We start from the raw sequence: 16,247 nt of genomic DNA, 5'->3' as shown, positions 1-16,247 counted from the left end.
AATTTTCTTTTTCAATGCGCGTGGCGTTTGCTTGTATATTGGCTACTGTTCATTATCATTGGAGTTGTGGTAGCATGAAAGAGTTGTCTTACAGTATTGGCAATGGGTTGAGCGGCTAGCTATGATAACCGTTAATGATATTGCTATAACTATAGTACTACAACCCTGAACACTATTGATTATGAAGTGCGATCTGGGAGCATAAACTTCAAAAACACATGTGAAAATTAATATGATGGTCTTTTCAATGTGTCCGATGCTTGTTTCATGAGTTTTCAAAAGGGTGCTAACTTTCGATTATGTGTTCGAGGAATATTATACTCTATTCAATATTTTTTGGCATCATATTTGTGAATTTAGTACAGAATAAACCGACGGATGAACAGCGATTAATGGATACAATATTAGGGGATTATAATTCAGCGTCCCGCCCAGTTTATAATGCGTCTCATACTGTAACTGTCAAATTTGGAATAACTTTAACTCAGATTTCAGATATGGTGAGTAATTTATATATTTCATTACGCTATTCTTTTTTTTCTTTTTTACCCAACATATAGATCCGTTGGAAAACAGACCCATCCCAGATGAACAAAAGTTAGTTTCTACGCTTTCTAAAAATTATGACATTTTGTCCAGACCGATATTTAATGCTTCTAAAAGTGTTCTGGTCAAATTTGGAATGGCTTTGATACAGCTTTTTGATATGGTAAGTAATTTACAATGTATTAATGAAAGTTTAAATCAGTTTAGACACACTTAGTAGTTTAGACATTTGTCATAGACATATGGACATCGCGCGTCTTGCCTAGACGCTGCCACCGAGACATTGCTCATGAAATGTCATTTATTTTAAACACCCACAACTTCTGTTACCATTCTCCGAACAGTATTTACATAAATTCTGATACTTAGACCAGATTCTAGCGCTCAGCTCAGAAAAATATTACATGAAGCAAATATTTAATAAATCTTGTGTTTGAAAAAAAAACCAACCCAAGAAACAAAAACAAAACAACTCGCAATACTCTCAACATCTGATATGAATGCGCTTGGGTACTTTGATAATGTTAGATGCATTTAGATTTACTTTTTTTTAGGTATAAATTAATCTGAAAAAATCCATCCAAACAAAATCAGTAAAGCGATAAGTGTTCGTTAACTTAAAAACACTTAACCTATTTTAATAGAATTATAAGAACTTGTATGATATGTTTTAAGCCATACTGTGCCTTGGTACACACCCTCTCAATTTTTCGATATCTTTATTAATCTGTTTTTCTTATAATATTAGATGTTATACATTTTATGCTGGAATTGCAGTTTTCTAAGATAAAGATAGTTAGAATATTGCATTTCGCTTATAATAAAAAATGCTACTTTTTATAATTAAATGGGCATTATGTAAGATTTAGATAAAGAGCTGAATTAGATAATGCAAAAGGAATATATTGAAAATATTCTTTGCGAAGTTATCAATGGTTGTAATTTTGACAAGATGTGTGCAATGATCGTAACCACCGTACTAACGGTCATTCCAGTCTTAGCCTCGCTTCTCCATTTTTACAGTAAAGCATTAATTGGCAGAACTGTTCTAATCGGAGCCATCCAATCGCATCGAGTGTTGATTATGGTCTTGTCATGTTAATAAATGACTAATTAATAATTTATATAACATTTAAGGCATAAATTTAAAATATGCAATAGGCAGATTTAGCTCTTACATAATGTCTGTTTAATAGAGAATTATTTGCTTTGAGATATTCGATGTATTATAGTTTTGATTTTACTTGCTGTCTTCCGCCAACATTACAATATTTGCTATAGATAGGCATTTAAAACAAAAGAATGCTTGATAACTGCATACCAAACCACAGACATAACAAACTTTACATTATTACAGTCGAATCAGTACTGTTAGTTATTTTCACCCAGTACCCACCTTTTTAAGAACACCTTGTACCACTTTCTTTCTATTATGGGATTTATCTTATGTAACGTGTCCGGGAGTGCAAGTTTTGTTCGATTAAATCTTCATTAAGGCCGAATATATTAATATTAACAAGGCATTAATACGACAGCACCTGTAAACCCACACGATGAGCTGCTCGTCGACATCATTACATTTTGTTTAACACACATTGCAAACAAATAATGATGCACACTACGTATATCAACAAACAAAAGTAATTTGGAAAATTCAAGACGTCCATGTCATGCTGGCGGTTCAGCCGCATGATGTTTGTTCATGTGGCTGAAACGCCAGCAAGATAAATAGGAAACTTAACATCCAACACGACCAAATAACATACCCATAAAGCGATTTCAGTGACGCCCAGATTCGGAATACTTATGTGTTGCGAGTGGGCATATAGGGGTAACTTGGGGAGGTTGGGGGCGAGCACCAATCGAGAATGCGGCATTTTATGAAGGACAAAAGGGGACAATGGTGCCCCTCCCATCACTGAAAATATCACAGGAAAGAGAGCATTGATTATTAATCCTGCGTAAATGAATATCAATGTAAACTAATTTACGGAACTTTTCGTATTGTTTCATGGATTTACATTCCATCAAACGGTAATTATAGACTTCAAGACCATATATATTACAATGTAGTTGTATTGGTCTAATAGTATTTTCAGTACTTTCATCATACCTTTTGTTTTCTATTATAATCATCTGTTGACGTCCTAACGATATACCATGGCGATCCACAATTAATATACGTTGTTTGTTTTAACATCAAAGAAAGAATACTTTTTTCAACCTTATGATGGCTTCATTTAAATGGACTAATATAGCATTTTAGAGCCAATTAAATGTATTTTGTAAGCAAAGACACGTTTTTAAAAACTGAAATTCGTGACTTTAACATAAGGAAAATTCCCCAAAGAGCACTAATCCTTATATGATCTTTAGCATTATTAACTCAGATGTCAGATGACAACTGACCGTTATTATAAAACGTCAACAACAATAATCTATGTTGTATGGTAATACAGGTTTGCTTACACACTTCCCGTTAACATGTGATCATCAAAGATGGTCGATTCTAGTGGTGGAGGTCAGTCTGTAGGGACTGTTTGTTAGTGACTACTTATGATTTATATTTAAGACACAGTAATGAGCAGGAATCGGATGTTGTCGTAGATCAGATATATGAGTAGGCGTGTTTACATGTCTCGATGCTCCTCTGTTGCGCATGTTGGTTTTGTCACGTCACAAACGGCCATTTATTTTCGCCATAAGATCCCAGGTCTAACCATCTAGCAGTTTCTGTATCAGAGCTATTTCTCAAGAAAAGTTTGCCGAATTATATTCGCTTTCATTCGGCTTGAAGGAACATGTGTCTAATTCTGTGTTTGTAAAAAGAAATACAGAAAGGAAAAAAAAAACCCCAAAACCCCCACTGACATTCAGCAATCCTCTAATATTCAATCATGTAGAAAGAATCAATTGAATTTAACTTGTTAGTTGTTTTTTAGTACGAAATGCTCAAACAAAAGCCTTTATTTTGCAATTGACATGATGCATCTAAGGTTAAAATCCGGATTTTACGATTATTCGCGAACTTTTCAGGACGAGTGGTAGTTAATTCACATATTACTTTTAAAATTCCATTGATGAATGGAATGATTGACAGTGTGGATGAAATCAGCGTGTGTTGTGTAATATAATCTTGTCGTTACAAATTATATCACACCTTATGATAAATGTGGTATCCGGTATATCATTCCCTTCGGTGGTTTCTAATTTTAACCATGACCGGCGCAGTATAATCAGTGACCTTCGAACCCCAAGACGACCAAACAAAATTCCATCTTTAAAAATATATGAAACGCAAACCCAGCATCATGTTTGTCGTCAGACATTTTGTGATCCTTATGATCCTTAACTCTGACCAACCTGAAGGGGTGGGGTGGGGATCTTTTGAAAAATTGAGTCAATATCCTGGCATTTTAGGTCATTGCTGGGTGCAAATTCTTGTGAACGAGTGGACCAGAAATGGGAGTCAATGGGACAGAATCTCGAGATCTGCCTGTCAATTTCGCCTGTTTTGTAAGAGTTGACAAGACATTTGAACAATCTGTTTCCCCACGACCCACACACTTGTGGTACTACTAACTAGGCGGTGCACTATATCGGTGAATATGATAGTGCTGAGATAGTATAAGACCATAGAGGAATGGAAGAATAATGTCATAATAGAATCGAGCGCCGTAGGCTCGAACAAATTACAGATAGCAACGTATAATATGTAACTGAGCTTTTTAATTCTCGTGAACAAGAGGATAAGAAAGGGACAGAATCTCAATCTCGAGGCCTGTCTGTCAATTCCGCCTGTTTTGTGAGAGTTGACATAACATTTGTACAGTCAGTCTGTCGCCTCACGACCATCTTACTAGTGACACTACTAACTGCATGAGCGATTCACTGTAACCGTGAATATGATAGTGATGAGATAGTATAAGACAGAAGAGTGGATGCCTGATGACATAATGGAATCGAGGGCCGTAGGCGCGAAAGAATTTCACATATTGTATCTGAGCTTTTAATTTATTGGGATTGGGCCTAAGGTAGAGTGGTTGAGAGTCAGAAGAAATTTCATCCTACAGACAATATTTGGGATTTATTTTAAGGGCAAGGTAAAGTGACACCATCTTGTTGCATAGTAGTCTCAACACCAACAAGGTTGAAGATATTATTTCCCAACACAGAATAGTGGCCCCTGGATACAAACTTCCAAATTAAACTCTATTACTCGCAATACACTATTTCACTGTCAGTACCCCTTTAATTCGTACATCCGCGTGTTATCACGTAAACGAAAATTTCAGTTTCATCACCTTCTTGCCCAATCGCGGTTACACCTACAGACAAAACGATAAAACTTGGGGGCAGCTATTATCTCTCTATTTATACACTGATCTATGTAGTACAGTAGTTGAGTCTTAGATTTTCGAGTTGCTTTCATACTTCCTTGTAGTGTGAGATTTCTACGAGGTTGGGATCCGCCATTTTCTTTTTCAATTTTGAAAATGACCCTTCATGTCTTTAGACGAGTGATGCGAATAATCGTTAAACTGTCAAACTTTAGCGGAACATTGTATCGATATGCAAAGGTTTCATTTACATCACCTTACATACAATTATGTCGTATTCCTTTCAGTAATAACACATTTCGCCGTTGTATAAATGTAAACAATGTTCGTAGGTTGCTTTCGTGTCCGAATATCTGGTATGTCCTTGACCTTATGCTAATATCAATCAGCAAAGTGTTAATTTTAAATACAAATCTTTAATTTTTCAATTTAAACAACTGCGGAGTACGATTAATTCATATCAAATTACAAATGAGGTGTCATTTACGGGATTTGATAATATTAAAAAAAATAAATCATGCATGAACTCTTTGATGCGAGCAACACTTCCTTTGAGCGGTAATTCGACACAGAACGGTAAATAAAAATGCAATAAATACTTTTTGACTTATACTATCACAATTATCCTTACATCAGGTGGTAAATCGTAATATTTGGACTATTGCGCTTCATTTTAATATCTTTTAATATCAATATTATTCATATAGAAAAACGTTCTATAAATTGATGAAACAGAACTGTCAAAATCTAAACTATCATGGCTTCCGTTGTCAAGTGTTGGTAAATGTTAGCATAGAGACTTGTTTCTAAATTTTGGAAAGATTATTATTCATTTATGTTAGAATAATAATCATTTTAAGGGTCTGATATAGAATTTGTTATCTAGATATATTTTTTGTGGGGCAAATTCATTTCTATGGAGTACCATTTGAAACACATCATATTTTCAAATCAATCATTCAGCTGGACTTTTCCACATTCAATAGTGGACTATTAGTGTACAATCTAAGATCAAACAATGTGTTGAGTGTGGATAAATATTGAATACAATTTATAACAAATTATTTTACTGTAAAAGTTAGTAAAAATGTTCAATGTATAATTGTCAGTGCATCTTTATGCTTCCTGGCACAAAGTTTCAAGGGGTGAATTAAGAACTAATACAAATGATAACAATGTGTATTCATTATAAAAAAAATGCTGAAAACCAAAAGCAGTTTCAAGGAAATTGTGATGCAGTATTTACAATATTCCATACAGACCCAAAACATTTAATCCAAATGATGTTTATGATGGTACTCCATACAGAAAGTCTAAAAGTAGTCCCTTGAAAAAAAATGGAGGATATTTGAAATTCTGTTTTAATTATATGGACCTGGTGTGCTAAAACAAAGATAGTTTTCAAAATTTGAAGTCTTGATGGTTGTATTGTATATATTCAGGTATCTCTGTGAGGCTTTGTGATTTGTTGAGTTGTTTACCCTGTAGCTGCACAGTGCCGAATGGTATATTTGCTTCATATTTTCCAAAGTTACAAATTCCAATGTCATTATTTTTGATTTTCATCCATTTTTTATTGCTCAATATCATTTCAAGCACGTTTAGACACCAAAATAAAAGCACTAAAGGTGTTGTGAATGATTTTTTGAGGACCCCCCCCCCCCCATTTCAGGTGTTGTGACAATTTTTGTCACTTTACCTTGCCCTTAACATTATATGATAGGCTTACCATAATAACTTCATTCATCAACAATGAAAGTCTGGCCATGTTTGATTTTTGAGGATATAAACTTCCGGACATGTGCTTTTAAAATAATGAAAAAATGATCTGAGATGAAACTAAAGCACTCCAAATATCAGTTACATTGATAAATAAATGAATGAATATTGTCACGTGAATGTCTATTTTGGGCGAATGTTTGCTGTCTGCAGCGCACGTGCGACCCTGTAACTGATTAGTTTTCATTCGAGAATTCTGGTCAGTGGTGGTCATGTTGACAAGAGAAGGTTAAATTTTTATCAGCAAGATACTTGAGGTTGTGCACCACTCTACCTGAGGGGACATTGTCTTACACACCACTCTTAAAGATACATTCCCGCGTACAAACTTTGTGATTTGATGATATTATTTGGACTAAAACATATTCAAAGTAACCAATCTATCAAAAATTTGCTTCAATTCCCTCTCAAAACTTCCCGTCTTCATTAGCCCAGGTTAGGAGCAGAACAGTAGGACGTTAAACTCCATTTCATTTCATTTCTCTCAAAACTTTGTATTGGCCGGGGATATCTATAGCTATAGAATGTATTTATCATTACTTTACTGTACATTTACCATACATATTGAGGCCTAAGTAAATTCTTAATTATTTCTGTTAACTTCTTTTTTTGCAGAGTCATTTGTAGGTTGACACCCCTCAGTGTTTCCAAAACCGCCTAACCATTTGATCAAGAAATAACAACCGCTCCGTCACTTAAGCTGGCACACAATAAGCTGGCAGATAACAGTCGGGTTGCCAGTTAGTGATACCCTGACAATTTTGCCCAGTGCTTTCCCCATGGGTGTTTTTCGGGTAATCCAGTATTTTTCTAGTAAGATTAGGGGTCTATACTTCCCATATATACCAAATTTGACATACTTTTATTGGAAAGAACCACCCAATAAATACTTTTCTAGGAAAGTATCTTTAAATCCGCACCCGCACAACTCTCGATACGTATTATTCTTTTGAAGGTCGTTTGTTTTCAATATAACATATTGTTCTGTATGTAAACGCCTCGGTTAATTGAGAACCACTAAGAATACACCAATCACTCTAACAGCAATAGTTTGAAATTTGATTTTAGAAGCCGAAGCTGTTCCGTCAGGAAGGTTACCGGTCAAGATGTTAAAGTACTAAAGAAAATATTAGTTGTGTGAACTGTATAAACAGCCCAGGCGACTTAGCTGTCTAGCAAACTATATTTGGATTTAAATTTATTTATATTAATGGAATCACACCATAAATTATATAGTTGCAACCTGTATACATCACGGTAGAACACAAACCATTGATAACAATGGCCTTTCCTCACATTCCATTCAATTATATAACATAAAATAGAGCTATAAAGTAACAGATGTAGGCGACACAATGTTGTCGGTATTTCTCACTAACTTTATTTATTTAAAGTGAAATGTGTTTCTTAATCAATTAATTATTTATAGCCGAATAAAGTTTAATCCTATTAACTGTGAAAATCAAACCTCTACTGAATAGTGATTTCAGTTCAAGTCTGAAACTCACAAAAGGTCACCAAATTGTATTTACCTACGCATTTTGACTTGTTCGTGCGCAACGTCCCTGGTGATTTATTTCGAGACGATGTTGAAACTTTGAAGAATTCTCTGAATGATTTGGAACAATGGCCAAGATCAGATACTCTTTACATTTTGAACCAAGGGCAAATAACTCAATCGTTAATCCCCAGGTGACGTTTTTTATTAGGTAAAACTTAACTAAGTTCAATTCTCAATCAGTTTAAATTCCGATCCATCCTCGGTGAAAAATGTCTTGTTGTTAAACCATTTGTCTACGATGCAGATTTTCTAACAGTTGTCAACTATCCCAGCCCGGGTAATTGAACGGACTCAAAAGAGAAGTCAAACTCACGTCTACGCAAATATCAGAATTCACTGCCGACAAGAAACTAGATCTGAGAACATTCTTATTTGCAACATTTAAAGCGGCAAGGAATTTGTACAAATCAGAAAAAATTGCATTCAGTAATTAACTTTTAGTCATATTAACTTTTGAATATGCATATTAATTTATAAATTCCAACAATTTAAGGTCCGGTATTTGCAAAATTCGCGAATAAGGCCCATTGTTTTTATTTCCATAACGTCATTTACAGTAACAAACTCTATCCGGACTATTCAAACGTTGCAATTGAGATGATATGCGGAGGTTTGTAAGATTCAAATAGTTTGTAGATGACCATAGTGCAGTATGTTTTAACTCCATGCACAAATTGGACGTCTTAACGTGTTAATATTGGTATTTTAAAGGTTATTTCCTCTATAATTATTTTTTAAATTTCTATAAAATTAACGGACGTCATTTTGTTAATATTTAATTTGCTTTTGACTTCGGAAATAGGTGAAATAATTAACAATAATTCAACGTTAGTCGTTAAAGGAGCTAAATCGCTAATATTTGGGATCTAGAAATTGACACAAATAGCTCGCAACGCATATAATAATGTAATATGGATGTATATAAAATGATTTACATTCAATTGTTTCCGTTACGCCAAACGTCGCAATCGAATGGCAATCTCTAGTGTCTAATATTCCAGTCTACATCAAAAGTATTTATTGCGCATGCTCTCCAGATAAGAATATGGCGTCACCGTTTGACATGACTGGTGGAATATGTCTAGCCTCGTTCTTTGAATCCCTTGTTACGAATGGCGCTGAAACGCGTTATGGAACACGATTTGTGTACCAATGGTTAAATGTTTTTTTTCCTGGTAAGATCACAACATCCATGTTGATTTAAATTGACAAATAATTCGTGTTTTCAATGTCGAAGACTTTAGATGATAATGAGTTAGAGACTTAGCTACTTTAATGTAAAACGATTAGACAGCAAATAAAATTTAGGTACCAATAAATGAATCGATATTAGCGAATCATATCGGCCCTGTAATTCCATGTCAAGCTGTAGCCATATCCAACATTAAATGTCGAAAATGACAATGTATTGCTAACTGGTCCATATAGTACTATCGTTTAAATAAATTATATCGTATCTAATATACTAGTACATGTACTGTTGGGTATATTCTACCTGTGAAACCATTTAATAATAAAACTTATCTTTTCATATTTTCAACAGAAAAAAGCATATAAAATAAACTCTTCCAAATGATAAAATCGGTAACCGTGATATATTTACGACAATTTCGTTTCATGTCTTTCAGTTAATGATCGTTACATCTATATATATTAACATTTAAGAAACAATTTAATAGCCATTAGGGAATATTGCGTTTGATAGTTCATCTTTCTAAATAACACATATGCTGAACACTATAATATTACGGTGTTTTGTAGCAAAACAATGAATCGGGTTTTAAGGGCAACTACAAAAAACAGTTAAGCGAGAGCTGGATTAACATATATTGCATGATGTTTTTCTGACTTAAGATGTTATATAGATTATCATTTAGTCACCCATAATCAGCTCTCTAGATCATCGGATGTGTTAGATTTTTTAAAATATGCACAAAAGATTCGAAATCATGTATTAGGTCGTGATAAACAGAATTTAATAACAATTCTCTGTTTAGTTTCTTTCTAGTCAAACATGGAAACCAAGAGAAACGAAATGAAATGAAATGGGGTTTGGCGTCCTACTGTTCTGTCCCGACTGGGCTAATGAAGACGGGCATACGCCATACAGTGTGCTATGAAGGAAATTTTTCCCGGACACCGGCGCTGCAACCTACTCTTGTATTGAATTCCAACTGCCAAGGTATCTATTACGTGTACGCCAATGTGTATACGAGACCTCGGTTTTTCGTCCCATCCGAACGACTAGACAGCTGTCGTTGTCAGGCCCTCCGTTCTGCACCGCTGACAAGGGGAAACCACGCCGGAAAATCCCTATGAACTTACTCGACCAACACCGAGAGCGAACTACTCATTTGTTTTCTCGGATAACTAGTTTTATTATGTATAGCAATCGTTGTAAAACTAAATCTGAGAGATTTTGATTTGACAGTGTTTACGTATTTTAAACAGGGTTCGAAGTGTTTTGGTTCTGTTATGCAAGACCTTTTTCGACGTTCCAAAATAAACGTACTGTGCTAAGACCACCTTAAGATAAATTTTAAATGTTCCTATTATTAATTAGAACAGGTTAGGCTTTAGTTTTTATATTTTACGCTGATTTCTTTAAATCTCCCTAGTGCCAAAACGAAAAATTTGACTTTTTGACCTCCGGTGTCACAAAGAACAAAGGTGAATTTAGCAAGTTTACATTTTTATTGAAAGGGTGATTACTTTCGATCATTTTCAGCATGTTTTCATGATACAAGAATGACTGCGCATTCACTTTCAGTACAAATGACCTCCAGACTAAAAGATGAACAAGAAACACCTTAAATGTAAATAACGGAGTCTAGATTCGGATATCAAACAAGGCCTCGCGTGTTTATTTTCTTTTGAATGCATGTTTATAAGCATCACAAGCCAACAGAAATGGGATATTTCACGCAAATCCCGTATAAGAAATTGGTGAGTTTTCTTTGTAATTCTTAGTTAAATGTCTAGAAAATAACGAACGCACAATTTCCTGCTCGTACGGGCCGATTATTATTATTTTTTTTTAGCTATTTGAGAATTTAAATGTAAGTTACGTTTTTGATGGGCCATACTATTTACCGGAAAACACCGGAAAACAACCGGAAAACACTATTTTATACTGAATACCGGAAAACACCGGAAAAACACTAAATACTGGAAAACATCCTAAATACCGGAAAACACCCTAAATAGGTAACCCGGAGCCTGGTCCTCTGTATACGGTTTTGGACCAAGTGAGCGCCGATGAAGGAAGGTCAAGGTCATTACGATGTTCGTTTTACAAATAGACCCCCCCCCCCCCCCAAAAAAAAAAATAAAATAAAAAAAATTCCGATTATTTTTCTCCAAAATTTTGTTGATGCCTATTATGTTTTGAATGTTTTAAAAGACGCAGTCAGTCTACCTCCATCATTGACCATATTTTATTTTGTATTTTAATTTTAGTTTTCAGTAAATTTCAGTAGATTTCAGTGTTTTAGTAACTCAGTAGATTAAACACTGCCCTCGGAGGGCCCCATTATATGCCGGTTGCGCCGGTCTCTTGATTCTTACCAGTAACGCTGGCATCAGGGTGGTACGAATTAGTGGAAGGCACGACTAGGCCAACTCCTCCCTAGGTAACAAAAAATCGCATCATAAAACAGCAAGTATCATCAAAAGCGAGTTAATAAATCTCTGAATAGTTCGAGTTGAAGTTCCAGGTTTAACCGCTATGTGTCCTAATCACCAAACGAAATGGATGCCACGCAATTCTCGTGTCTATCCTTTCCAAGAGCTATCCATCTCGTTGGAAGTGCTAAAAATCTACTTGATTCTGAGCTTACTTTCATTCCAGGGTCAAATATACTTGAACCATAATAATATTCAACATATTCCATCATATTCCGAGGGCCGCACACAGGATTTTTTTCTGGATTACTTTTCGAGCTTTTTTCCCCAACTTGTTGACCAGTTTTCCTTGAGAAAACCCCAACTTTCGCCCAATTGTCCATGAGAAAACTACATATTCTATCTTACTGCATTGACGGAAAGTGGTAAGCTGGACGTCTGTGAAAATGGTTAATCGATAAATTTTCAAGGAAGCAATTGTTGTTTTTGTTTGTGAAATAGAGGACTCTAGCCGATGAGGCTACTCTCCCCCCGAGAACCTCAGGCAACCAATTTGTTTTATGTACTACTATCGTAATAAAACATTACTATGTTAACCACTTCCTGGTGGCTGAAGACTTACACCGAATGCGTATTCGGAAAAAAATGTCCCCGAGAAAATGTTTTTTCACACAATCGATATTCGAGATGTCTTCTGTTGCACAAATTATGCTGCACTGTGTAAGAACTTGCATCCTTTGATCTGAAGATTGTAGATGGAAAAGTATCATTTGCACTATTTCAAAGTAAACCTGCATTTTCGTATATCATCCCGTAATTTGTGATTAATGACAATGACTGTGGAAATAATATGGGTTGAGGAACTGAAGATCTATGTTCGTCACGTCTCTAAAAAAATCTCGGGCACAGTTTACTCTTCTATGTTTTCCGGTAGCTATTTAGTAACCTGGAGTTTGGTCCTCGTGTGTGGTTTTGGACCAGATGAGCGCTGATGAAATAAGTTCATTAACATACAAGCGAGCGATCGCCTACGGTCAAAAAAAAAATTCTTTTCAGATTTTTTTAAAACAATTTCTTCTCACAAATTTCTCTCAAAAAAAAAAAAAAAAAAAAATTTTCCAGTATTTTTCTCTGTAAAGTTATTTTCTACGGAATGTCTTTTTGTAAAACCAATTTTTCGGAAAAATTCGAATTTTTTCTATGTAACCGAAATTGTTTTTCGTCAAAAAAATTTTGGAGAAAAAAAAATCGGAAATGTTTTTTGGGGGGTTGGGGGGGGGGGGTATATTTGTAAAACGAACATCGTAATGACCTTGACCTTCCTTCATCGGCGCTCACTTGGTCCAAAACCGCACACAGAGGACCAGGCTCCGGGTTACCTATTTAGGGTGTTTTCCGGTATTTAGGGTATTTTCCGGTATTTAGTGTTTTTCCGGTGTTTTCCGATATTCAGTATAAAATGCTGTTTTCCGGTTGTTTTCCGGTGTTTTCCTGTGTTTTCCGGTATATAGTATTGCCGGTTTTTGATTTGGCTGGTAATTTGTGCAGCAAAGTGTTAGACAATCAAGCAGCAGCATTTTCGTGCTAATATAAAATAGGACCGGTTTTCTTGTATCTTTCTTCAGTCCCAACAGAACAACAACTTTTTTTTTATCCAATGCAGTAAATCAAAAGTGTCGCCCACTAAAAACTTACTTTCTTGCGATTGAACTCAATAGCCTTTCAAGAGAAGACATCCATAAAATACCTACGCGTATTGTTTAAAGTGTATGCTAATCATAAGAATTGAAGATAAAAAGCAGAACAATAAAAAAACAAAACAAAAAATAAAACAACGCCAGTATGATTTCAAAGAGGCACTGTAATCAAATCATTCTAGAAAACGACTTGTGATCAGCATGTTGACACATTAGTGATTACAAGACATTACGAGAAGGTACACAGTCTATACATCAGTATCTGGTGTGTCCGCCGCGAGTGTCAATAACAGCAGCGCAGCGTCTGTACATGGAGTGGACCAGACGATTGATGAACGCCATTAGCACCTGGAACCACACTCTCACAAAAGCCCGGCGCAATCCATCGGCTGTGTTTGATCTCGGTACGTCGTTATTAAGTCTCCTCTGAATTTCATCCCACAGATGTTCAACAGGGTATTAGTCTAAGGGCTGGCCATTGCATAACGTTGACATCGTTCTGCTGTAGAAAGTCCCCAGTAACTCTGGCGTGTGAGCACGGGCGTTGTCATGCTGGAAAACGTTGTTTCCATGACGTGCCATATGTGGTATGACGTGGGGTCTGAGAGCTTGATCGATGTAGCGCACTGCTGTGATGCCGCCTCCTCTCTCTGGACCAATATTTTGGAACACCACAGGACCCACTCTCTGGTTCAGGCCGATTCCACCCCAAACCATTATGCTTGGACCTCCCCATGAGTCTCGTTCCATGACATATTGTCAGAATAACGCTGGCAACGTTGACGCCATATTCTGGCACTGCCATCTGCAGTTGATACGCAATACCGACTCTCATCTGTGAACAGAATAGTTCTCCATTGCCTGTGTCGCCAGTTCTGGTGTTGTTGGACAAACTGTAGACGTTCACGTCAATGGCGAGGGTGAGGATCGGTCCACGGTAAGGTCTACGGAAATGGATGTTCTCTCTGTTGAGACGTCGGCGCACTGTATCGGTACTGATGGGTCCCACTGTCTGACGTGCTGTCTCAGATGCCTTTATGAAGGGATTCTGCACGTGCTGTCACACAGCATGGCCATCTTGTCGCCTTGTCGCCTTGTGGTAACCCTTGGTCTACCAGTTCGGGGCGATCATCCGTGGTGTTGGAGGCCCGAAAGCGTTGCTGAAGCCCTCAGATGGTCCGAACAATGACCTGGAAGTGATTGACAACGGCTTGGGCAGTGTGGCCAGCGTCGAGTCTTCCAAGCTCCTCGTTCCTCTGAGCTGTTGCGAGTCGTGGCATGCTGCTGACGTTGTAGTGTGAATGATTCAACCAGGTATGGGATGCATTTTATAGGGTAGTCCCGGTGAACAGCACGTGCAGCATGAGTTACATAAAAATCATGGAGAACACATTACCATCTCAGAAGTCAGGTTGTGATTTTGAGAACATTTCCTGGGTTCAATTCTGTGTTTGGGAAGGAGCCTTATTGCTCAGGTGAAGTTGGAGATGTGGTCACAAACATTTGGCAAGTTTTATGCAATGCGTCTATTCAGAGTAACATACCGATCTGATGTTTCTTTTGCTGCTTAGTTTTATTATATACATAGCTGATGGTGCCTTTTTATTATATTAACATACATTTTATATTCTGTTGTTAACCGTAGAATACAGTTGTTTGAAAAATCAATAGTATTACAATATAAACATGTTTGTGCATAAACATATATCAACTTTCTCATTTAGCTGGTAAACTTATATAATTTGTAGGCCTACTGTTATGATACTTTCTGGGATATCCACAGCTTATCATGTCTTCTACATGGTAGGTGACCATTGGCACAATGTCATCTACTACCACATAGCTTCAGTCTGGTCTTTTAGTTAAAAATGTATAATGTAAGAACCAAATCTACCCTTTGCTGGTTCTTATTTTCTACTTCAAATGTTATATAAATTATTATTTATTATTTAAGCTCACAATCAACTCTCATCGGATGGCTTACATTAGAACATCCGCGCCATATACTGTTTTAGCTTTAAAATTGATAATCGGTAGTTTGTTTATTATCGTAACAATAGTACTTGACAATCGTGGCTATTTATGCTATATCTTGTCAAAACTGGAAATCTCATAACATTAGCTCAGAATAAAGTAATTTGACTGAAATTTTCAATATTATATTCAATTTTTCATACATTATCTATCTTTGAACTGTTATGTAAGAACCACCACCTCTTTATCCAAATCTTACATAATGCATCGCTAATGCATACGCTCATTAATATTTCATTATGAATAATATAATTTAGTCAAATATATAGTGTGGCTCTGACGTCAGTCTATGTGACATGGACATATCATCCGTTCCAATATCATTATACAGCCTAGAAAGGGATAATAATAACGAAATAAATCGGCTTATAAGGAGGTAAACGGCAACCCGTTTTTACCGTTCGGTAAATTTATGACCTCCATCATATGGACATAAAGGCCCACTTCCCAGAATATGCGAATGTAATGGTATGGTGTACCTAGGGTTAGATTTAAGAATTTGGGGAAGAGGTTGGGTCTCCACATAAGCACCTACCTAGGATGATGACAATTCAGTTCGTGATATTTCCTGGTTTTATAAAAATACATACAATGCATTTATATACAAAGCAGTTTTATATACAAAGTTGTTTTCGCTGTTTTTGGTGATGGTGGCGCTGACGGTCT

General features: G+C 36.1%; 1 protein-coding gene across 2 annotated transcripts in view; it reads left to right on the top strand.

Annotated features, from left to right (window-relative positions):
- LOC126818778 (neuronal acetylcholine receptor subunit alpha-10) overlaps positions 1 to 16,247 on the top strand; it is a 116,855-nt gene that overhangs the window by 53,338 nt on the left and 47,270 nt on the right. Inside the window, exon 3 of one of the 2 annotated variants that reach the window (XM_050546339.2) lies at positions 561 to 709. In XM_050546339.2, the coding sequence (XP_050402296.1) occupies positions 561 to 709 (149 nt within the window). Of the gene's footprint in view, positions 1 to 103; positions 501 to 560; positions 710 to 16,247 lie in introns of those variants that run through there. The other variant, XM_050546340.2, reaches the window with a different exon arrangement.

Source organism: Patella vulgata, chromosome 4 (assembly GCF_932274485.2).
Source record: "Patella vulgata chromosome 4, xgPatVulg1.2, whole genome shotgun sequence".
NCBI classification, from domain to species: domain Eukaryota; kingdom Metazoa; phylum Mollusca; class Gastropoda; family Patellidae; genus Patella; species Patella vulgata.
Note: the sequence above shows the minus strand (reverse complement) of the source record. Positions and strands in the feature narration are given on the sequence as shown.